The sequence below is a fragment of the Lithobates pipiens genome, unplaced genomic scaffold, assembly GCF_037356315.1.
Source record: "Lithobates pipiens isolate NorthernLeopardFrog02 unplaced genomic scaffold, aLitPip1_a1.2 Scaffold_28, whole genome shotgun sequence".
In the NCBI taxonomy this organism is placed as follows: Eukaryota; Metazoa; Chordata; class Amphibia; order Anura; family Ranidae; genus Lithobates; species Lithobates pipiens.
This window is the reverse complement of record NW_027507789.1, coordinates 36,887,480-36,912,461: the sequence shown is the minus strand read 5'-3', so window position 1 is coordinate 36,912,461 and position 24,982 is coordinate 36,887,480. Positions and strand designations below refer to the sequence as shown.

Genomic DNA, 24,982 nt, shown 5'->3' with positions numbered 1-24,982 from the left:
CAGATGTTAAAAGGGGTTAGGACAAAAATTGAGGTACACAGGCATTGGGTCAGGGGAAGGCGTGGTAGGGGGGAGTAGGTCAAGTCAGGGCGGAGTCTAAGAGGGTGTGGGCTGTAAGGGGGGGGGTTTGACAGGGTCAGTCAGTAATTAGCCAGGGAAGGAGAATTTCCCTCCCTCCCTTGAATGTACGGTTACATGGCGTGTCCGTTTTTGGTACTTTGGGGGGTGTTATAACTGGTTGTGGATTGAGGTTGTCATAGCAGTGGCAGGGGTTTCAGGGTTTCAAAGGTGGGCATGGTCAAGAGGTTAGGTGGTGCATGGTGGGAGGGTCTCATCTGTGGTATGGGACCCTCCTATAATCCAGTGATGTCATCTTGACAATTTTGGTATTGGGGCTGTATCAGGCTGGTAAGGTTTGATAAAAGTGTCCTGGGAGCCAGGTCATTCGCGGCTGTGGGCCGTGGTATGGAATGGTAGCCTGATACAGCAAAAAGTGGTAGACCATGCTCCTCCTTCAAAACACCTGCTTTGAATAGCCAGTTTAGTCTCAGGAATATATATAATAATGTTTGGTTATGTTTTTACAATATGTTTAATAAAAGGCTGCTATGGCCATTTAAAACCCATAGATATTTGTGGTGTTTTAATTTATTACTACGGTTGTTGGGGGTTTTGAGGTATGGGCCATGGCAGCCGGTAAGTCTGCAGTACTCCAGTCATGTCTAGCCCTGCTCCAAGCCACATACCTGTCTGAATAATGTGTCCGGGTTCCAGGTGGACTGAAACACAGACACATAACGCAAAAATGTCTGGGTGAATCCTGGACAGGTGGCAACCCTAAACAGCATTTTTGCAGCAGCATGTGTACACCCCCCCCCTTCCTTGGCAACTTAGGTGGGTAGTAAAAAAAACCTGGTTCAACTGCACATATTTACCCCCTGCCCCAAGGACTTAGGATTTTCTACTTGAACCTTGTAGCTCTAGAATAAGCCACATCCCATTCATTTCAATGGCCCCTGTTCAGCTCAAAAAAGTATGCTTCTTTTTGGCTGATTACATGCGTTTTTGGCCCCATAGACTTCTATAGAAATGCCTGAGTTGAGCATTTTACAAGCATGTTCTGCTCAAATAGCAGCTCTCCTCTCCCCAGTGCTTTCTATTGGCTAAACAAAGACACCTAATGCTGCAATACACTTCTAAAACACTTTAAAAAAAGCTGCTTTTTCAAGAAAACGGAATTGTGAACGCCGGAAGTTGCTTGCTTGGCACAGGCTCTATTCAGGAAACGCTTTTCATTTTCTCAATGTATGCAAAGTGTTCTTATTGGACAACCGGGAGAGGCAGGGCAGTGACATCATAATCTGCATTATAATACAAAGCGTTCTCCAAATGGCACCCATACCAAGCAGGCAACCTTTTGGGTTCTGGAAGTAGCAGCTTGGCACAAAATGTTTAGAAGCTAGTGGCAATCACTGTAGAAGTGGTGCATACAACAGCAGTTTCTTGCCTCCAGGGTGTCCCGCAAATCCTTACATTGGTCCATACTGGAACAGTGCAACTAAAAATTGTCATCATACCTGGAATTCAGCTTTACTGTATAGTTACACTTTCAGTAGAAGGCCAGGCAGTCCTAAAAATATGTAAATAAACTACCAGGACTGGGATCTGGCATTCTGTGACCATGAGGGGGGGGGGGGGGGGCAAGATAGCAGAAAGATGGCCTGCTGTGGGACCATAATAATAAAAAGGGTCCCACAATGGGAGGGAAGGGTACTGGTAAGAGGCCCTTCTTGGTTTCTGCACTGGGCCCCTGAAGGTTCTAGTTTGGTACCAGCGGCATAAGGCAAAATTTAAAAGATCGTATGCTGCAGTCCAGAACAAGCTCCAGCACAGCAGCCTAGTCTTTCCAAGTCCACACCCAGTAACTTTAATTACAATGTTATTTTTCAACTTCCAAGCTGTGCAGTAGAAATGAGAAGGATGAGACAAACCAGTTAACAGAGACAGGGGTGCTTAGTGTCCAGTTTTTATTCATTTATGTAAAACCATTATCCAAAAAGTAAAACGTTATAATTGCTCGAGAAGTGTTAGCTGAAGTTCAGGTTTAATTTGTTAAAAAATAAATAAAAAAACACTTTACAATCACTTTAATACAAAAACACTTATTTTACGTATTTGCACAGAGCAGCCCAGACCCTCTTTGGTGCTCCTGGCCCCTCCCTCCCATTGCTTGCCATCACAACAAGCAGCTTGATATGGGAGCACTCAAGCCGAGTCACAGCTCCCTGTGTCTATTCAAACACAGAGCTGTGACCCAGCCCCCCCCCCCCCCCCCCCTTCTCTTCTAATTGTCTGACTGACTGAGAGCAGCGGGAGCCAATGAGGAAGGGAGTCCCAGGCAGTCCAGACATTGCTATGACATCACTGTATTTAGAGGGGCTTCTGCACACAGAAGGCTTTTTATGTTAAATGCATAAAGTTAAAAAAACATACATATAGCTAAATCTACTAGTCCACCAACACCACTCTCGCCAGACAGATGGGTGAATCCGTTGCTCATCCATAGTTAAGAGCCACCCTAGCACAGAAGTGTGTTAATGGCTGGATCACCAGGATAAAAACAAAACAAATGCAGCCTACACAAAGGACTGGTAAGCTGTGCTGTAATATACAGTATCTCATTAGGGTTTCATAACACTAACTATTCTGCAGATTAAAAGTGTCACATAATTAGTTGGAGTAATGGGTACATTTACCAAGAGGGAAAGTTACTTTACCCCAGCAAGTCAACGCCTTGGGGGGGGGGACTGAATTTAAGGATGAATGAATAGCAGAAACCTAAAATATTTTCTTGGAGTACGTTTCCTTAGTCCTTGATTCTTAAAAGGTTATTTAAAAGAAAAAAAAATAAAATAAATTGTTCTTTTGTACACAAAGTTCAATTGTTTACAGACTCTTATCCTAAAATCTTACCATTAGTACTCTCAGCCAACAAATGTTGGATGACAGGCTAGTAGATTTTCAGCGGAAAAATGGCTTAGGGTCCTTTCACACGGGGCGGATCAGTTCTGATCCGCCCCGTGAATGTCCGTTTGCTCAGCGGGGATCACTCCGCCGATCCCCGCTGAGCAGGGAGATGACAGCTCAGTCTCTGCACACTGCGCAGGGACGGATCTGTCACAGCGCCGCTCTCCCCTATGGGAGATCGGATGACGACGGACCGCAGTGCCCGTCGTCATCCGATCCGATCCACAGACGGATGGAAAAATAGCTTTTTCCTCCGTCACACTTTTTCGGATCGGAGCGGGTCGGATGTCAGCGGACATGTCACCGCTGACATCCGACGCTCCATAGAGCTCTATGGAGCACCCGTTCAGGTCCGCCTGAAAAACTGACAGGCGGGCCTGAACGGATCGTCAGTGTGAAAGGGGGCCTTAATGTTCGATTTTCATATTGGCTTAATGCTGGTCATACATTCTACAAAATCCTTGAAACTCATTTTTAATACTCGGCCATGAGCAGAAACTATTTTGCCGTCATGTAAGGACTGAATTTTGATGGATAAAATCGCTCAATGGACATGAATGTTACTTCGATTTTTCAGCTATGAAAAGTTAATGGATTTTCTATTTGTGCCCATTAACTGAGCAAAAAACAAAACTGTCCAAATGAGAGATTTTACAACAATTTTTTGGATAGTTTATGGCCAGCATAAGAGCTTTCTTATGTGCTAAAAGATTTCAATTTTTTCCCCATTATTGAGATTTATACAGCCCTGAAAACATAACACCGTGACCTGGGATAAAGATGGACTGCTCAGGTGGGTGGTGGTGGGGGGGGGCATGTAGACAATGCAGCCGCAGCTGCCGCTAGAGAGCCAACAGGAGATGGAGCTAATCATGGCTACTGCAAGAGGTTCAAGGAAGGAAAGGGTGACCCCTGAAAGTCACATCTATGGTGTCCTGCTGCAGTGACAACCTCAGCCTAGAATCCAAAGAGGCCACGCCTCCAACATGTTTCACTCTGCTCCCCAGAGCTTAGTCATGGGGAACCACCAGAAGTGAATACAGTGGTGTCATTTACATTAACCAGTGTATGGCTGGGCTTAAATATCAGCTGGTTCAGCAGGAGCCAGCTGAGATTTGAACAGTTAATTAGGCAGCTGAATGTACCAAGTTGATTGATAAACTTGGATCGAAGCAGCCTGCAGGATTCAGTTCCGAATATTGCAAGAGGCTGCTATAGCCTCTAGCGGTAATCACTGTCTTCTCCTGGCGGTGACCGCTCCCCCCCGCCTGGTGAAATGATTTTCCTCTCAGCACTGTTCGATGAATCATGCAAATTTCTTTGGTTTCTGTGGTCGCAGGAAAGAAATGTACACTGTATGGCTGGCCTTAAAGTGGTTACACCACTTATATGTACAGGCAAGCCTTTAATAAGGCTTACCTGTAGGTACTGTGAATATCTCCTAAACACTGCATCATGGGCGCAGTTTTACCATGCCAGAAACAGCGGCTCAGTCTTCGCCCCCTTGGCTACTCATGTAGCCAGAGGCCGTGAATCCGGAAGGAAGACTGGGTGAAGATGTCAGCCATCTCTGCGCTGGAGGGCTTAATTCTAAATTTCTCATAATATGCTAGTATGCATTGTATACTAACACAATATGCCATTGTTTGCACGATTTTGTTTACCACCACTTTACCAGCTTGATAACTTGACAGTGAAAGAGCAGCAGCAGGCTGATGATTGCATCTCTATACTAGGTCAAACAGCGCTCCCTTTAGTATTGGCAGAAGAGGCAGTTCTTGCTGGCAGCCATGGGTATGGCGTTTTGCATTCTTGAAGTGGGGCAGAAAAAAAATTGCACTATAGTAGAAGTGAACGCAACCACTTAATAGCTTGATTCATTTACACTTTATTAATATACAAAGTTTACATAAAAGCCTATACAATACATCTAAAGATACAGCGATTACATAATCCCCATTATTCAGCAAGGGAGACCAAATCTTCCTGCATGATCTTTTCTAAAGAAAATCCCCACAGCCAAAACCCGCTTTGAGGAATTGGTGCCATTGTGGGTTCTTTAATTGGCCTGGGATCCAGCCGTTACCTCAAGCTGTCTCTCTATGAGCTTGTCTGGAGACCCTGCAGCCAGCTGAAAAGAACAGACTGAGGGTGCTAGGCCTGTACCCGGGATTTCTGAGGCACTCAACTGGCGCAGATAACGAAAAGGCTGAAGGTAAGAGCGCCCCATGTCCTTGTGCTTGGCACCTACCCACTGGGCAATAGGAGCAGTAGATGACTGGCCAGCAGGCACAGGTGGTTCACCGTCACTGGAGGTATTTGGAAACCTCAAATCGGAGATGGAAACCTCCAGTGAAGGAGTATTTTCTTCTAATGCAGAATTTATTTCAGAGATCTCCCATAGCGGCGGGGCAGGTTTCTGCAGTGCAGATGCATTGATCACTACTTCTGAATCTTGTAGTTTGGATGTGGCAATATCAACTAGCAATGGATCAGATGTCTCCATGCCTTCCTTCTTATAAGGTGTGGACGCTTTGCTACCATAGAAGATCCCCACAATGGAGTTATTAAATTGGCCAAGTTGTTCTGAAACCAAGGAGGACTGTTCAAGAAATGGACCATCGGGATTCAGTGGGGAGCGGCAGGCAGAGGAGCCAGCATCTTCTACACCCAACCACAGCTTTCTTCCTCCACTCACCATGGGTGTACTTTCCGACACGGTCACAAAAAGTGGGGACCCTCTAAACTTGGGAGGCACTCTGCTGTCCCACTGCTCTGGCTGTGCTGGATATGGAGAAGAGTTTCCTTGCGCTGGAGCTACAAATCCTAGGTCCATAATATCGGTCAGTGTGAGGTTAGAGTTGGACATGAAGAAGCTTGCCCCGCTGGTATCCCAACCAGAAGACATTGTGTGCAGATCACTAGGAGAGAATGACAATATTAGACAAATGAGAATGTTACATAAAGCCCCTTCAGAAAAGCAAAACACAGAATATATGGACACACTGGGGTTTATTTACTAGAGAGGGCAAAATTTGTCGAGGTTAGAAGCAGATATGTGGCCATCACTAACTACAGAAGGGAAAAAGTCGAGAGAAAAAAAAAAAAAGTCGAGGTTAGAAGCAGATTGGTTTCTCTGCAGAATTGTAGCCAATTTTTCCCTCTTTAGCAATTAACCCCCCCCATGTCCTTAGATATACTAACAAAGCAATATAAAGTCAATACAAGTTTAGATCATAATTGTTAACTTTAATAGCCCATCCCCTGACCTACCCATTCACAACAAAATACTGTACATTAATCAAAGGGAAAAAAGAATCTCAAAAGCCTTTGCTTGAGATGGGCCTTTGACTCTCAGTCAAATACTAGTTTTAAAAAGTCGAGAAAAAAATAAAAAATAAATAAAAAATAAATAAAAGTTTACCTGTCCTGGCCATCACTAACTACAGAAGGGAAAAGGGAAGGGAAAAGTCGAGACGACAAGTATTCTGATAGGTTCACTTGTAATCCATTAATACAAACAATCTGCTACCTACACCTTAACCACTTCAATACAGGGCACTTTCGCCCCCTTCCTTCCCAGTCCAATTTTCATCGCTTTAGCGCTTTCAGTGAAATTTGCGCAGTCATGCTACACTGTACCCAAATGACATTTTTATCATTTTGTTCGCACAAATAGAGCTTTATTTTGGTGTTATTTATCCACGACTGCTTTTAATTTTTTGCGATCTAAGCGCAAAAAAAATTGTAAATTTGGAAAAAAATAAAAACACACAATATTTTCTTTCTATTTTAAAAGAAATCCAATAAAATCTAATTTTGTCATAAATTTAAGCCAAAATGTATTCCGCTACATGTTTGTTAAAAAAAATTCCGTTAAGTGTATAATAATTGGTTTGTGTGATCACGGACATATGTACGCAAATGATCATGTACATATGTGTGCAGATAATCATTGGGACATGTGATTTTAGTGGGACATATGTGGGGGACATGTTTTTATTATTAGGGACATGTGTTTTTATTATTTGGGGACATGTGTGTTTTGGGGACATGTGTGTTTTGGGGACATGTGTGTTTTGGGGACGTGTGTTGACTGTGTTTGTAGTGTGTGGTGTGTTGTGTGTTGACACTAGACTGGTGATCAGCGAGTAAAAAGCTGTAAAAAAACAGCTCATACTCACTGATCACCAGCTGGCTGCAGCGTTCTGCTCTCCTCTCCTCAGCGGTGACTTCCGTGTGAGGAGAGGAGGAGCCGATTGCCTAGCAACCAGCTGTTTTACATCACACGACGGCTGTGATTGGACACGGCCGTCATGTGATCAGGAGGGCCAACCACAGAGACCTCCTGCCGATCTGAGATGCGCACATCGGGATCGCACCGGGATTGGATCCTGAATGTCCTATCAAAAGTAGACGGCTCCCACCGGGCCGTATATGTGCATTGGCTGGGCGGGAAGTGGTTAAATACAGGCAAATCATGTTCAGTTTGTGCGTCACCAACCACTACCCTCAGCCTCTTCCATTACCTACCCTAGTACTGCTCTCCAGGAAAAAACAACAGCAACTACCGTGCCCCCCACACCCTTCATTTAGAAGAATGTTTAAAAATGAGCAGCTGTATCTGATTCAGTAGGCATATCATAGGCTCCTCTAGCAGTCAATGTTTCAGGCCTAAGGCCTCATTTATACTTGTGTTGCCTGCAGCAGAATGATCCATGCTGGTGGTGAGGAGGTAATATATTGCCAGGCGTTTGACAGGTGTAGAGGGTGTATTATATGGCCTCTTCACTGCCTGTTTTAACCCCCTAAACCCCACAATATTGCGCTGAATGCAACAGCGGTAGGGTTGTCACTTTTTTTTTCCCCAAGCCAAACCCGAACACTTTAGCGGTGCGCAGTACGTTTTTTGTTATAGTAAACATTATAGGATTTGTAACAGACCTGGGACACCTTTGGGCACTCCAAAGAGAATAGTATTGTGGTGCACATAATGTCCCCTAACCCTCCTGTCTAGCCCTGCTCCAAGCCACATACCTGTCTGAATAATGTGTCCGGGTTCCAGGTGGACTGAAACAGACACAACGCAAAAATGTCTGGGTGAATCCTGGGCAGGTGGCAACCCTAAACAGCGGGTTCATTTTTTGCAGCAGCATGTGTACACTTCTAAAACACTTTTAACCACTTCAGGACCGCCGTATTGCCATTGTACGTCAGCACAATGGCACAGGCAGGCAGAATCACGTACATCTACGTGATTGCCTTCCAGCGGGTGGGGGGTCCCATCGGACCCCCTCCCGCTGGATACGGCGGTCCGATTCGGTCCAGCAGCGATCCGTGATGAGGGGATGGCCGTTCGTTTTCGGCCACCCCCTCTGGATCGCTCCTGGCCAATGAGAAGCTTCCTCCCCTGTGTATTGTTTACACAGGAAGGAGGAAGTGATGTCATTCTCCTCGGGGCGGTCTTTTTGACCGGACTACGAGGAGAAGAGTAAAAGTAAGTCTGCACGAACACTACACTGACATGTAGGTACACACAGGCACACAAACCCCCCCCCGATCGCCCCCCGATCCCCCTCCCCCCCCAGTCACAGTGTCACTGATTGCATTGATCATTTCTTTACTGATCAATGCATTCAGTGTCAGTTGTGACAGTAAAAACTGTCAGGACAGTTAGTGTTAGGTCCAGGGTAGCCCCCTATCACCCCCCAATAAAGATTTAACCCCCTGATTGCCCCTAGAGTTAACCCTTTTCACCCCCTTTTGCCAGTGTCACTAAGCGATCATTTTTCTGATCGCTGCATGTGTCGCTAGGTAGCTAGTTATTTTTTAGGTTCACCGCCAGGTTTTTATATCGCTAGGTACCCCGATATACTACCCAATAATGTTTTTAACCCCCTGATTGCCGCTAGTTAACCCTTTCACCCCCTTTTGCCAGTGTCACTAAGCGATCGTTTTTCTGATCGCTGCATTAGTGTCGCTACAGTCGCTAGGTAGCTAGTTATTTTTTTAGGTTCACCGCCAGGTTTTTATAGCGCTAGGTACCCCGATATACTACCCAATAATGTTTTTAACCCCCTGATTGCCGCTAGTTAACCCTTTCACCCCCTTTTGCCAGTGTCACTAAGCGATCATTTTTCTGATCGCTGCATGTGTCGCTAGGTAGCTAGTTATTTTTTTAGGTTCACCGCCAGGTTTTTATATCGCTAGGTACCCCGATATACTACCCAATAATGTTTTTAACCCCCTGATTGCCGCTAGTTAACCCTTTCACCCCCTTTTGCCAGTGTCACTAAGCGATCGTTTTTCTGATCGCTGCATTAGTGTCGCTACAGTCGCTAGGTAGCTAGTTATTTTTTTAGGTTCACCGCCAGGTTTTTATAGCGCTAGGTACCCCGATATACTACCCAATAATGGTTTTAACCCCCTGATTTCCGCTAGTTAACCCTTTCACCCCCTTTTGCCAGTGTCACTAAGCGATAATTTTTCTGAACGCTGCATCAGTGTCGCTAGGTAGCTAGTTAACTAGGCTCCCAAAAAGTCCCCCACATGTGGTATCCCCGTACTCGGGAGAAGCAGCAGAATTTATTTTGGGGTGTAATTTGACTTCTGCCCATAGCATGTGTGAGCAATATATCATTTAGTGACAACTTTGTGCAAAAAAAAAAAAAGTTTGTAATATTCCCGCAACTTTTGGCAAAATATAAAATATTCCATGGACTCAACATGCCTCTCAGTAAATAGCTTGGGGTGTCTACTTTCCAAAATGGGGTCATTTGGGGGGGTTTTGTGCTATTTTGGCATTTTATGGCCTTCGAAACTGTGATAGGTAGTGAGGAGTTAAATCAAAAATTTGCACCCTTAGAAATCCTGAAGGTGGTGATTGGTTTTCGGGGTGCCGTGCGCGACTAGACTCCCAAAAAGTCCCACACATGTGGTATCCCCGTACTCGGGAGAAGCAGCAGAATGTATTTTGGGGTGTCATTTCACATATAACCATGGCATGTGTGAGCAATATATCATTTAGTGACAACTTTTTGTAAAAAAAAAATTTTTTTTTTTTTTTGTCATTATTCAATCCCTTAGGACAAAAAAAATAAATATTCAATGGGCTCAACATACCCATCAGCAATTTCCTTGGGGTGTCTACTTTCCAAAATGGGGTCATTTGGGGGGGATTTGTACTGCCCTGCCATTTTAGCACCTCAAGAAATGAGATCGGCAGTCATAAATTAAAAGCTGTGTAAATTCCAGAAAATGTACTCTAGTTTGTAGACGCTATAACTTTTGCGCAAACCAAAAAATATACGCTTATTGACATTTTTTTACTAAAGACATGTGGCTGAATAAATTTTGCCCTCAATGTATGACTAAAATTTAGTTTATTCGATTTTTCTTATAACAAAAAGAAGAAAATATCTTTTTTTTTAAAAATTTTCGCTCTTTTTTCATTTATATCGCAAAAAAAAAAAATCGCAGAGGCAATCAAATACCATCAAAAGAAAGCTCTATTTGTGGGAAGAAAAGGACGCAAATTTCGTTTGGGTGCAATATTGCATGACCGCGCAATTACCAGTTAAAGCAGCGCAGTGCGAAATTGCAAAAAGACCTCTGGTCCTTAAGGTAAAAAGCTGCTTTTGCAAGAAAAAAAAAAAAAAAAAAAAAAAAAAAGATAAAAAAAAAAACCAGTAAATCGATACGCTCAGGTGTGAATGGAGCCTTAGGGTTCCGTCACACTATCCACACTGTATAAATGCCAGTCATTGCGAGCATAGCTCCCAACTGTCCCAGATTTTGATCAATGTCCCTCTGTCCCTCATTTTGGTCTGATCTATATAGTTGTATAAAATTCACTTTTTAGCTTTCAAAAAGTGTTTACCAGCGCTAAACCTTTCATCTAATTTCTAAATTGCTGCATTTGTACATTTTACAAGCCAATATAAAGGACTAGTAGTGGGGAAAAAAAAAAAAAAAAAAAAAAAAAAAAAAAAAAAAAAGCACTTGGATTTAATTACTTTTTTGGTTAATTCAAAAAAGTGTACCTGTCCTGACATTAGTGCCCATCACCAACTACAGTAAAAAAAAAAAAAAAAAAAAAGTGTACCTATCCTGACATTACATTAGTGGCCATCACTAACTACAGAAGGGAAAAAGTCGAGAGAAAAAAAAAAAAGTCGAGGTTAGAAGCAGATTGGTTTCTCTGCAGAATTGTAGCCAATTTTTCCCTCTTTAGCAATTAACCCCCCCCCCCATGTCCTTAGATATACTAACAAAGCAATATAAAGTCAATACATGTTTAGATCATAATTGTTAACTTTAATAGCCCATCCCCTGACCTACCCATTCACAACAAAATACTGTACATTAATCAAAGGGAAAAGAATCTCAAAAGCCTTTGGTTGAGATGGGCCTTTTCTGACTCTCGGTCAAATACTAGTTTTAGAAAGGAGGAAAAAAAAAAAAAAAAAAAAAAAAAAAAAAAAAGTGTACCTATCCTGACATTAGTGGCCATCACTAACTACAGAAAAAAAAAAAAAAAAAAAAGTCGAGAAAAATAAAAAAAGTCAAGAAAAAAAATAAAAAATAAAAAAAAGTACCTATCCTTACATTACATTAGTGGCCATCACTAACTACAGAAGGGAAAAAGTCGAGAAAAAAAAAAAAAAGTCGAGAAAAAAAAAAAAAGTCGAGAAAAAAAAAAAAAGTCGAGAAAAAAAAAAAAAGTCGAGGTTAGAAGCAGATTGGTTTCTCTGCAGAATTGTAGCCAATTTTTCCCTCTTTAGCAATTAACCCCCCCCCCCCCCCCCCAATGTCCTTAGATATACTAACAATGCAATATAAAGTCAATACATGTTTAGATCATAATTGTTAACTTTAATAGCCCATGCCTTGACCTACCCATTCACAACAAAATACTGTACATCAAAGGGAAAAGAATCTCAAAAGCCTTTGGTTGAGATGGGCCTTTTCTGACTCTCGGTCAAATACTAGTTTTAAAAAGGAGAAAAAAATATAAGTGTACCTATCCTGACATTACATTAGTGGCCATCACTAACTACAGAAGGGAAAAAGTTGAGAAAAAAAAATGCAAGAAAAAAAAAGTCGTTAAATACAGGCACATCATGCACTTCATGTTCAATTTGTGCATCGCCAACCACTACCCTCAGCCTCTTCCATTACCTACCTAATGCCTCGTACACACGTTCCGATTATCGTACGACCGATCGTTCACATTTTGTTGCATACAACCAAGATCGAATACAACAGTGCAAAATGTGTGTAAGATTTTTGTCGTACGATTCTGGAACAATCTTCCGTCGTGCGTAGCTACGTATTTTAAATGATGTCAAATACGTGTGACCCGTGTGTCCTTCTGGTTTATTTTCGTGTTTCCGATCATGCGTGGTGTTTGTCGAATGACATTTATCGGACGCATACTGTACTGGCTATACGATTGTCGTACGACGGGCTGTCATCCGACCAAAGTTTTCCTGTTTGTCCCTTCGGATTTGGTTGGACGGACTGTCGCGATCGGCTGTCGAAAGCTGCGTACTAACGATCAGATTATCGCACGATCTGTCCGAAAGCGACTTTTGTGGTCCGATAATCGGAACATGTGTACGAGGCATTAGTACTGCTCTCCAGGAGAAAACAGCAACTACCGTGCCCCCCACACCCTTCATTTAGAAGAATGTTTGTAATGAATCAGATACAGCTGCTCATTTTTACTCAGTGGGCATATCATAGGCTCCTCTAGCAGTGACATGTTTCAGGCCTAAGGCCTCATTTATACTTGTGTTGCCTGCAGCAGAATGATCCATGCTGCTGGTGGTGAGGAGGTAATATATTGCCAGGCGTTTGACAGGTGTAGAGGGAGTATATGGCCTCCTCACTGCCTGTTTTAACCCCACAATATTGCGCTGAATGCAACAGCGGTACGGTTGCCACTTTTTTTTCCAAGCCAAACCCGAACACTTTAGCGGTGCGCAGTACGTTTTTTGTTATAGTAAACATTATAGGATTTGTAACAGACCTGGGACACCTTTGGGCACTCCAAAAGAAAAGTAGAGAAAAAAAAAAAAAAAACTAGAGACTTAACACTTACCTGCTGTCCCACGATCCAGCCACCAGAACCCTTGCCTCTCCCCAACATCACTAGTGTGGCTACCCGACTGACAGCCTTACAGCTGGGTGCTCACTGCGCATGCTCGAGTCACTCTGCACCTCCTCAATGGCCGGGCAATCTTCTGGGACCTGTGACCTGTCCCAGAAGATTGCAGGGGAGGAGTAGAGAACACCTTCCACTCAAGTCCCCTAGGCATAACACACACACACACACACCATATAAGGGGGTGAGGAGGCTTTAAAGCAAAACTTCCCCTTTTGGATAAAAATTTTTTATAAATAAAATAAATTTTGCAGGATTTCCCACAGGAGCCCGCAAAGCATGAGGCTCCTGCAGACATGTCCTCCAACCTGCACCTCTAATGTTAGAAAGATGGTGGAAGCCTCAATGGACTACAAGTATTCTGATAGGTTCACTTGTAATCCATTACTACAAACAATCTGCTACCTACACCTTAAATACAGGCACTTCATGTTCAATTTGTGCATCACCGACCACTACCCTCAGCCTCTTCCATTACCTACCTTAGTACTGCTCTCTAGGAGAAAATAACATCAACTACCGTGCCCCCCACACCCTTCATTTATAGGAATGTTTGTAATGACTCAATCGGATACAGCTGCTCATTTTTACTCAGTAGGCATATCATAGGCTCCTCTAGCAGTCACATGTTTCAGGCCTAAGGCCTCATTTATACTTGTGTTGCCTGCAGCAGCATGATCCATGCTGGTGGTGACGAGGAGGTAATATATTGTCAGGCGTTTGACGTGTAGAGGGTGTATTATATATCCTCCTCACTGCCTGTTTTAACCCCCTAAACCCCACAGTATTGCTCTGAATGCAACAGCGGTAGGGTTGCCACTTTTTTTTTTTCAAGCCAAACCTGAACACTTTAGCGGTGCGCAGTACGTTTTTTTGTTATAGTAAACATTATAGGATTTGTAACAGACCTGGGACACCTTTGGGCGCTCCAAAGAGAATAGTATTGTGGCGCACATAATGTCCCCTAACCCTCCTGTCTAGCCCTGCTCCAAGCCACATACCTGTCTGAATAATGTGTCCGGGTTCCAGGTAGACTGAAACGCAGACACATAACGCAAAAATGTCTGGGTGAATCCTGGACAGGTGGCAACCCTAAACAGCATTTTTGCAGCAGCATGTGTACACCCACCCCCCCCACCCCTTCCGCTGCCTTGGCAACTTAGGTGGGTAGTAGTTGGGGTGGTAAAAAACCTGGTTCAACTGCACATATTTACCCCCCCCCCCAAGGCCTTAGGATTTTCTACTTGAACCTTGTAGCTCTAGAATAAGCCACATCCCATTAATTTCAATGGCCCCTGTTCAGCTCAAAAAAGTATGCTTCTTTTTGGCTGATTACGTGCGTTTTTGGCTCCATAGACTTCTATAGAAATGCCTGAGTTGAGCATTTTACAAGCATGTTCTGCTCAAATAGCAGCTCTCCTCCCCTAATCTTCTCTCCTCTCCCCAGTGCTTTCTATTGGCTAAACAAAAACACCTAATGCTGCAATACACTTCTAAAACACTTTAAAAAAAGCTGCTTTTTCAAGAAAAAAAAAGAAAAGCTTAAAAAAAAAATGCCCGAAAAACACCAGTAAATGGATACGCTCAGGTGTGAATGGAGCCTTAGGATTCCGTCACACTATCCGCACTGTATAAATGACAGTCATCGCTAGCATAGCTCCCAACTGTCCCTGATTTCGAGGGACTGTCCCTGATTCGGAGCAATGTCCCTCTGTCCCTCATTCCTCCTCATTTGTCCCTCATTTTGGTCTGATCTATATAGATGTATATAAAATGCACTTTTTATCTTTCAAAAAGTGTTTTCCAGCACTAAACCTTTTATCTGAATCCTAAATTGTTGCATTTCCAGAAGGAAATGGCAAAAGCCAATATAAAGGAGTAATAGTGGTAAAAAAAAAAAGTCCTTGTGGATTTAATTTTTTTTGTTAATTCTCCTTTAAGGAGGTGTGGCCAGGGGTGTGTCCTATGCCTACATACATTTGTTAGGTGTCCCTCATTCCTATCTCAAAATGTTGGGAGGTATGCAATGTGAGTCGCACATAAAATCACACAGAAATGCAGGAACCCTTTCCAAAGTCGCTGCGACTTGAAGGGTTCCATTGCTGCAAATGGGGCGTGACTTGTAATGCGACTTTGAACTGTCAAGTCGCACTTGTGTGAACCAGGGCTAAAACTTTGACAGGCTGCCTGCAGCAGGGCTGGATGCTGCATCTGTCATTGCTGGGTGCGCTAAAACATTGGGAGGGACCCACTGCTCCTAGACTGCCCCGGCATACCTCCCATCTTTTTGAGATGGGAATGAGGGACACCTATCAGCAAAAGTATGCAGGCATAGGACACACCCCTTGTCACACCCCCTTATTGTAGAATTGTACAAAAAAAAAAAAGACTGGTTAACCACTCTGGCCCCGGACCATTTTGCGATTCGGCACTGCGTTGCTTTAACTGACAATTGCGTGGTCGTGCGACGTGGCTCCTAAAACACCTCTGCGGTTTTTATTTTTTGCGCTATAAACAAAAACGGAACAACAATTTTGAAAAAAAATGCAATATTTTTTACTTTTTGCTATAATACACTCTGGTCTTTGGCCAGCCATAAATATTTCCACAATTGCCCTGCACATCGCACCAGCATTGTGGTGTGAACGGGACACAGAGAAAACAATTCATTTCTATGTGTCCTTGCAACATACCTCCCAACATTTTGAGATGGGAATGAGGGACAACTATCAGCAAAAGTATGCAGGCATAGGACACACCCCTTGCCACGCCAACTTAAAGTAGCATTGTACAAAAAAAAACAAGACTGGTTAACCACTTCAGCCCCCGGACCATTTGGCTGGCCAAGGACCAGTTAGTTGTTTTGCGATTCGGCACTGCGTTGCTTTAACTGACAATTGCGCGGTCGTGCGACGTGGCTCCCAAACAAAATTGATGTCCTTTCCCCCTACGATTTTTTTTTTCTCAGTTTAGGCCTATACGTATTCTTCTACATATTTTTGGTAAATAAGTGTTTATTGATTGGTTTGTGCAAAATTTATAGCGTCTACAAAATAGGGGGATCGTTTTATGGCATTTTTATTAACTACTTTCAGACCGGACCATTTTGCTGGCTTAAGACCAGACCACTTTTTGCGATTCGGCACTGCGGCGCTTTAACTGACAATTGCGCGGTCGTGCAACGTGGCTCCCAAACAAAATTGACGTCCTTTTTTCCCATTAATAGAGCGTTCTTTTGGTGGTATTATAATAAGCGCTTATTGATTGGTTTGCGCAAAATTTATAGCGTTTACAAAATATTTTTTACTAGTCATGGCAGCGATCAGCGATTTTTATTGTGATTGCGACATTATGGTGGACACATCGGACATTTTTGACACATTTTTGGGACCAATGTCATTTATACAGCAATCAGGGCTATACAAATGCACTGATTCCTGTGTAAATGACACTGGCAGTGAAGGGGTTAACCAGGGGTGGCAGTGCAGGAGTTAAGTGTTCCTAGGGGTGTGTTACTAACTTTAGGAGGCGTGGCTGTGTGTTAGTGAACGCTGATGTGATTGGAGCAGAGATCAGTGTCACTTGTTGCTGGGCAGAGCGGGGAGATGCTGTTTACAACGGCATCTCCCCGTACTCCTTCCCCGTGAGATGATCGCGGGTATCCCCACGGCAATCAAGTCCGCGGGCCCCGCGACCGGCACGCGCGTGATGGCAGAGTGCCAAATACAAACGGACGTACCTGTATGCCAATTTGCCTGCCCATGCCATTCTGCCGACGTACATCAGCGTGCGCTGGTCGGAAATTGGTTAATAATTTTTTTTTTTTTTTTTTACTAATAATGGCGGCGATCAGCGATTTTTATCATGATAGCGACATTATGGTGAACACATCGGACACTTTTGGTGCTATTTTGGGAAAATTCACATTTATACAGCGATTAAAAATGCACTGATAACTCTGTAAATGTCACTGGCAGTGAATGGGTTAACCAGTAGGGGGTGCTGCAGAGGTTAAGTGTGTCCTAAGGAGTGATTCTAACTGTGAGGGGGGGGGGGCTACGTGTGTCACGACACTGACCACCGCTCCCGATCACAGGGAGCGGTGATCAGTGTCCATCACTTAGGAAGAATGGGGAAATGCCTTGTTTACATCAGCATTTCCCTTGTCTTCCTCTCCGTGAGAAGATCGCGGGTATCCCCGCAGACATTGAGTCCGTGGGACCCGCGGTCACACTCATGGAGCTCGTGTGCCCACAATGCCGTGTCTTAAAGGGCAACGTACAGGTACGTTAATATGCCTGTTTCTGCCAATGTTTATCTGCGTGAGCCTGGTCAGCAAGTGGGTAAACCCACAAGTTCTTTTTTTTATCGCTAATATTCCTTTATATTGGCATTTAGAATTTGGGTGAAAGGTTTAGCGCTGGGAAACACTTTTTGATAGATAAAAACAATGGCAAGACCTTAGGGATATGCAATTAACGGACCTCCAGCTGTTGCAAAACTACAACTCCCATCATGCCTCTGTCTCTGGGTGTCATGCTTGTGGCTGGTGTAGTGTCACAGTTTGCTGCCTATCACAGGATGCTGCGGAAGTGACGTTGTTGCGTACTGCGCATGCGCGATGCGTTCCAAACGCTCGCGCCGTGCGTTCCAACATAGTTTCGGCAATACAGTTCAGCGTAACCATCACATAATGTTACGGAAGTGTTCGTTACAACACTAATACTTCCCTTGTTACCTAGTAGGTTTTGCATTGCTGGGACTTGTAGTGCCTATCCTGAGCTACATGCTTCAATGTTCAGTGTCCTCATCCCTATCCCCATGCTTCAATGTTCAGTGTCCATCCTTATCCCCGTGCTTCAATGTTCAGTGTCCTCATCCTTATCCCCGAGCTTCAATGTTCAGTGTCCATCCTTATCCCCGTGCTTCAATGTTCAGTGTCCTCATCCCTATCCGCGAGCTTCAATGTTCAGTGTCCTCATCCTTATCCCTGTGCTTCAATGTTCAGTGTCCTCATCCCTATCCCCATGCTTCAATGTTCAGTGTCCTCATCCCTATCCGCGAGCTTCAATGTTCAGTGTCCTCATCCTTATCCCTGTGCTTCAATGTTCAGTGTCCTCATCCCTATCCCCATGCTTCAATGTTCAGTGTCCTCATCCCTATCCGCAAGCTTCAATGTTCAGTGTCCTCATCCTTATCCCTGTGCTTCAATGTTCAGTGTCCTCATCCCTATCCGCAAGCTTCAATGTTCAGTGTCCTCATCCTTATCCCTGTGCTTCAATGTTCAGTGTCCTCATCCCTATCCGCAAGCTTCAATGTTCAGTGTCCTCATCCTTATCCCTGTGCTTCAATGTTCAGTGTCCTCATCCTTATCCCTGAGCTTCAATGTTCAGTGTCCTCATCCCTATCCCCCTGCTTCAATGTTCAGTGTCCTCATCCCTATCCGCGAGCTTCAATGTTCAGTGTCCTCATCCTTATCCCCCTGCTTCAATGTTCAGGGTCCTCATCCTTATCCCCGAGCTTCAATGTTCAGTGTCCTCATCCCTATCCCCCTGCTTCAATGTTCAGTGTCCTCATCCCTATCCGCGAGCTTCAATGTTCAGTGTCCTCATCCTTATCCCCCTGCTTCGATGAGGACACTGAACATCGAAGCATGGGGATAAGGATGAGGACACTGAACATTGAAGCTTGCGGATAGGGATGAGGACACTGAACATTGAAGCACAGGGATAAGGATGGACACTGAACATTGAAGCTCGGGGATAGGGATGAGGACACTGAACATTGAAGCAGGGGGATAGGGATGAGGACACTGAACATTGAAGCTCAGGGATAAGGATGAGGACACTGAACATTGAAGCAGGGGGATAGGGATGAGGACACTGAACATTGAAGCTCGGGGATAAGGATGAGGACACTGAACATTGAAGCTCGGGGATAGGGATGAGGACACTGAACATTGAAGCACAGGGATAAGGATGAGGACACTGAACATTGAAGCTTGCGGATAGGGATGAGGACACTGAACATTGAAGCACAGGGATAAGGATGAGGACACTGAACATTGAAGCTTGCGGATAGGGATGAGGACACTGAACATTGAAGCACAGGGATAAGGATGAGGACACTGAACATTGAAGCTTGCGGATAGGGATGAGGACACTGAACATTGAAGCATGGGGATAGGGATGAGGACACTGAACATTGAAGCACAGGGATAAGGATGAGGACAGTGAACATTGAAGCTCGCGGATAGGGATGAGGACACTGAACATTGAAGCATGGGGATAGGGATGAGGACACTGAACATTGAAGCTCGGGGATAAGGATGAGGACACTGAACATTGAAGCAGGGGGATAGGGATGAGGACACTGAACATTGAAGCACAGGGATAAGGATGAGGACACTGAACATTGAAGCTTGCGGATAGGGATGAGGACACTGAACATTGAAGCATGGGGATAGGGATGAGGACACTGAACATTGAAGCACAGGGATAAGGATGAGGACAGTGAACATTGAAGCTCGCGGATAGGGATGAGGACACTGAACATTGAAGCATGGGGATAGGGATGAGGACACTGAACATTGAAGCACAGGGATAAGGATGAGGACACTGAACATTGAAGCTCGCGGATAGGGATGAGGACACTGAACATTGAAGCACGGGGATAAGGATGGACACTGAACATTGAAGCTCGGGGATAAGGATGAGGACACTGAACATTGAAGCACGGGGATAAGGATGGACACTGAACATTGAAGCTGGGGGATAAGGATAAGGACACTGAACATTGAAGCACGGGGATAAGGATGGACACTGAACATTGAAGCTCGGGGATAGGGATGAGGACACTGAACATTGAAGCACGGGGATAAGGATGGACACTGAACATTGAAGCTGGGGGATAAGGATGAGGACACTGAACATTGAAGCATGGGGATAGGGATGAGGACACTGAACATTGAAGCATGTAGCTCAGGATAGCACGGGGATAAGGATGGACACTGAACATTGAAGCTCGGGGATAAGGATGGACACTGAACATTGAAGCTGGGGGATAAGGATAAGGACACTGAACATTGAAGCACGGGGATAAGGATGGACACTGAACATTGAAGCTCGCGGATAGGGATGAGGACACTGAACATTGAAGCACGGGGATAAGGATGGACACTGAACATTGAAGCTCGGGGATAAGGATGAGGACACTGAACATTGAAGCACGGGGATAAGGATGGACACTGAACATTGAAGCTCGGGGATAAGGATGAGGACACTGAACATTGAAGCACGGGGATAAGGATGGACACTGAACATTGAAGCATGGGGATAGGGATGAGGACACTGAACATTGAAGCATGGGGATAAGGATGAGGACACTGAACATTGAAGCTTGCGGATAGGGATGAGGACACTGAACATTGAAGCACAGGGATAAGGATGAGGACACTGAACATTGAAGCTTGCGGATAGGGATGAGGACACTGAACATTGAAGCACAGGGATAAGGATGAGGACACTGAACATTGAAGCATGGGGATAGGGATGAGGACACTGAACATTGAAGCATGTAGCTCAGGATAGCACGGGGATAAGGATGGACACTGAACATTGAAGCTCGGGGATAAGGATGGACACTGAACATTGAAGCTGGGGGATAAGGATAAGGACACTGAACATTGAAGCACGGGGATAAGGATGGACACTGAACATTGAAGCTCGCGGATAGGGATGAGGACACTGAACATTGAAGCACGGGGATAAGGATGGACACTGAACATTGAAGCTCGGGGATAAGGATGAGGACACTGAACATTGAAGCACGGGGATAAGGATGGACACTGAACATTGAAGCTCGGGGATAAGGATGAGGACACTGAACATTGAAGCACGGGGATAAGGATGGACACTGAACATTGAAGCATGGGGATAGGGATGAGGACACTGAACATTGAAGCATGGGGATAAGGATGAGGACACTGAACATTGAAGCACGGGGATAAGGATGGACACTGAACATTGAAGCATGGGGATAAGGATGAGGACACTGAACATTGAAGCATGGGGATAGGGATGAGGACACTGAACATTGAAGCATGTAGCTCAGGATAGGCACTACAAGTCCCAGCAATGCAAAACCTACTAGGTAACAAGGGAAGTATTAGTGTTGTAACGAACACTTCCGTAACATTATGTGATGGTTACGCTGAACTGTATTGCCGAAACTATGTTGGAACGCACGGCGCAAGTGTTTGGAACGCATCGCGCATGCGCAGTACGCAACAACGTGGCCCGTGTTTGTGTTGTGTGTAACATCACTTCCGTAACATTATGTGATGGTTTCGCTGAACTGTATTGCCGAAACTATGTTGGAACGCACGGCACGAGCGTTTGGAACGCATCGCGCATGCGCAGTACGCAACAACGTCACTTCCGCAGCATCCTGTGATAGGCAGCAAACTGTGACACTACACTGGCAGTGTTGCTATGCCTCATGGGACTTGTAGTTTTGCAACAGCTGGAGGTCCGCAAATTGCATAGCCTTACCTTATGCCCTTTTGGTTCAGTTCATACAAATGTACACCTAGGGTTGCCGCTTCTTCCCTTTAAACCCCAAACTACGAATTCCACAGGTTCTGATGATAATTTAAAGCGGTTGCATAGTCAATTTTATAACTTTTACCTACAGGTAAGACTATAATAAGGCTAACCTGTAGGTAACAAAATATCCCCTAAACCTGTATGGTTTAGGAGATATTCCCCTAACTATGAGCCGCTGAATTCAGCGGCGCATGCGTACAGGGGACAACATACAAGAGGCGCCATGAACAGTCACCACAATTGTCCGCAACATTTCCTCAGTGAGAGCGATTCTCAGGCGCCCCCTACCAGGCAGAGGCGGGACGCGCTCGAGCCGAGAACATTACGCCCCCATTGAAAGGCAAGCCTCATTCCCCGCCCCGGTCACTGATTGGCTGTTAGCACGTGTGCTCGGCTCAAGCCCTCCCCCACCGCTCCCGCCAGCTTGGTGGCGGAGGTTGTCGTACCCATGACGTCATGGCGTGCCCCCTACCCCGGAAAGGGAGGGTTGAGGCTGCGCGCGCAGCGGGCGGGAGATAGGAAATAACAATAACGCCGTTAAGCGTTAGAGATGTCTCGGAGAGTACACAGGTAAGATGGCGATCTCAGTCTCATGCCCGAGAGGTCATTTACGGCGCTTCGGGTGATGTGGGGGGGGTCACTTATTCTGAGGGAGAGGGGCTGGTACTGCTCAGGGAGCTCCGAGTGGCCCGAATGTTGCCCGTCAAGGACACTGGGCTGAGACTGGACACCCGGATCTCACCCCAGTACAGCCCGTGTGCACTGTACGGGCCTCTGATCACCACACCCGCCTGAGGCGACCCACCCCCTCATTATTATTACCCCCCACTATGCTGACACCCCAACACTGTCGTCACCCCCCCCCCCCCCAACAGCTGTGACCTGTATCCTTCCCCCACCCCCTTTTTATTACTGGGCCTGACATCTAGTAAGACACCCCCCCAAACCAGATCACTGTGACCCCACTGTGTCCTCCCCAATCACTGACCCCACATCTGTATCCTGTCCCCCCCAACCAGATCCCTGTGACCCCCACATCTGTATTCTGTCCCCCCAACCAGATCCCTGCATCTGTATCCTGTCCCCCCCAGCCAGATCCCTGTGACCCCCACATCTGTATCCTGTCCCCCCAACCAGATCCCCGTGACCCCCACATCTGTATCCTGTCCCCCCCAACCAGATCCCTGCATCTGTATCCTGTCCCCCCCAGCCAGATCCCCGTGACCCCCACATCTGTATCCTGTCCCCCCAACCAGATCCCTGTGACCCCCCCACATCTGTATCCTACCCCCCTAACCAGATCCCTGTGACCCCACATCATGAGGACCTCCAAGGCCCAAGATAGCTGACATTCTTCAATATGTGGTGGGTTGTGATGCATAGTGGGTGCAAAGGTGGTGAAAGTCATTGGGCGCCAGACACTTGTTGGATGTAAAAGAGTTTTTTTTTTAAACAGTCCTTTTTGTATTTTTGGGGGAAAGAGGGTTATGGCCAGGACACCCTTAGATAGTTGCAAACTCAATTGGCAGACTGCGATACTTCAATAGGACAGCCATATAGGGAAAGGCCCCAGCAAGGTGCTACTTCTGCACTTGCAGGATTGCTGTCTCCTATGGTAACAGTCCTGTACTAGTTCTTTCAGCTCCTCTACACGTACTCCTTGTAGCTCTTCAGCACTGAGCTCCTGGTCTCTCGCTGGCCTCTGATTCACTGACTGTGAATCCCTTGAGCTTTTCCAAGGTTTGCGGTGGTAACCCCTGAAGTGTCACCCCCGCTTCCCTGCTGGGTCCCTAGCTTGGCACTCCAGATGTTTCTCAAGCTTCACCCCCGCTGACCGGCTCGGGCCCTGGCTTGACACACAAGGCTGCTCTGCAAGCGTCTCCTCCGCTGGTTGGCTCCCTGACTTGATCACCGCAGGAAGTTTCCAGATTCTCCACCGAGCCCGTTCGGTGAGAATATGATTCCGGTACTTTGCTTCAGTTACTCGCTGTGGTCCCTTAGTGGTGACAGGTTCTCCTGGTGACAGAACCATCATTTTTTGGTTGGACTGCAAGCTACAAATCCCAGTCCTGCTCAGTGGCTGAGGAATGTTGTGAAACTTGGCAGACTGCTTTTTTTTTTTTTGACAGCTGTCGGCTTGAGCAGAGAACTCTGCATAGAATCGGGAAAATGCTTTAAGATTGTAAGGGGGGAAAAAATCGCCATCACAATTAAAACTGCAGCTCTACTGTGACCCCACTTGATTTAAATCGACTTGATTTAAATCCACATTTTTAACCACTTTAGGACCCAGCCTATTTCTTACACTTGGTGTTTTACAAGTTAAATTCAGTTTATTTTTTTGATAGAGAATTACTTAGGCACATTCAAAGGGATATTTGAGACTTTAAATGAAGCAGTTAAAATGCCGAGGTGAAGATACAAATATTTTATTCGAAGCAAATATGTACACACGCATGCGCGCGCACAGGGTGTAGGCATGATGAATGAACACATGATCGTAATAAATGATCAGGGAGTTGATTGGCTCAGAGCAGTGGGAAACAAAGTCGTACTTTGGAAGTTTGCAGTCAGGGTGTCCAAGCTGAGACGTCCTCACACACCAATAGACAAACGGTCATCGAATAAAAGCAGCCGGCAACTCCATACCATCAAGTGTATGTATTTTCAAGCCTTCACAGTGAGTACAGTCAGCAGCAGACTAGTTATGGTGATGAGCCTTGTTCACAGAATGATCAGAGAATTATATGTAAAGCAGTAATATGGTCTGCAAGCGCCAAGGGCGACATGCCCGGTATCTGTATCGCATGGTATACGAGTATAAAAAAAATTAATGTTGGTAACCTCATCAAAGCGTAATTGGTATAACTGTAGCATCAATTATAGCTCAACGCGTTTCATGCATGTTTCTCCACTCATCAGGAGCAGATGTGACCATTTCCTGTAAAATTTACAATTATAGTAAACCACACTCTGTGTAGAGGGGAATAGAAAGAAATGTATAGTACTTAAAAAAAGGTTGGCCAAACACATTTACTGGTCCTGGCAGTGAGTGTGACACATGGTAACCGGCACAGAGTGAACCAGAGGCACAAACCTCACCGCGGGAGCTGAGGCGGCGTGATATATACTTGCAGCATCCGATGGTGGGGGAAAGTGCCTGGGTGTGAGGATAATCTCC

The 24,982-nt window shown here is 45.2% G+C and overlaps 2 protein-coding genes across 4 annotated transcripts in view; one reads left to right on the top strand and one right to left on the bottom strand.

Moving 5' to 3' along the window:
* Window positions 1–4,899: 4,899 nt before the first annotated feature.
* Window positions 4,900–13,702, bottom strand: LOC143935316 (uncharacterized). The gene is made up of 2 exons (XM_077459096.1): window positions 13,678–13,702; window positions 4,900–5,948 (listed from the first exon to the last, which is right to left on the bottom strand). The coding sequence occupies exon 2, from the start codon at window positions 5,933–5,935 to the stop codon at window positions 5,087–5,089; it is 849 nt and encodes a 282-aa protein (XP_077315222.1). The 5' UTR covers window positions 5,936–5,948; window positions 13,678–13,702; the 3' UTR covers window positions 4,900–5,086.
* Window positions 7,712–24,982, top strand: part of MYBL2 (MYB proto-oncogene like 2) — an 82,507-nt gene continuing 65,236 nt past the window's right edge. The window contains exon 1 of one of the 3 annotated variants that reach the window (XM_077459094.1): window positions 7,712–7,762. In XM_077459094.1, the coding sequence (XP_077315220.1) occupies window positions 7,746–7,762 (17 nt within the window). In that variant the 5' untranslated portion in view covers window positions 7,712–7,745. Of the gene's footprint in view, window positions 7,763–22,235; window positions 22,372–24,982 lie in introns of those variants that run through there. The other 2 variants (XM_077459095.1, XM_077459093.1) reach the window with 2 other exon arrangements.

Bases quoted from the DNA above. Each gene is read 5' to 3' on its own strand.
- LOC143935316 (XM_077459096.1), bottom strand. From the start codon at position 5,935: ATGTCTTCTGGTTGGGATACCAGCGGGGCAAGCTTCTTCATGTCCAAC.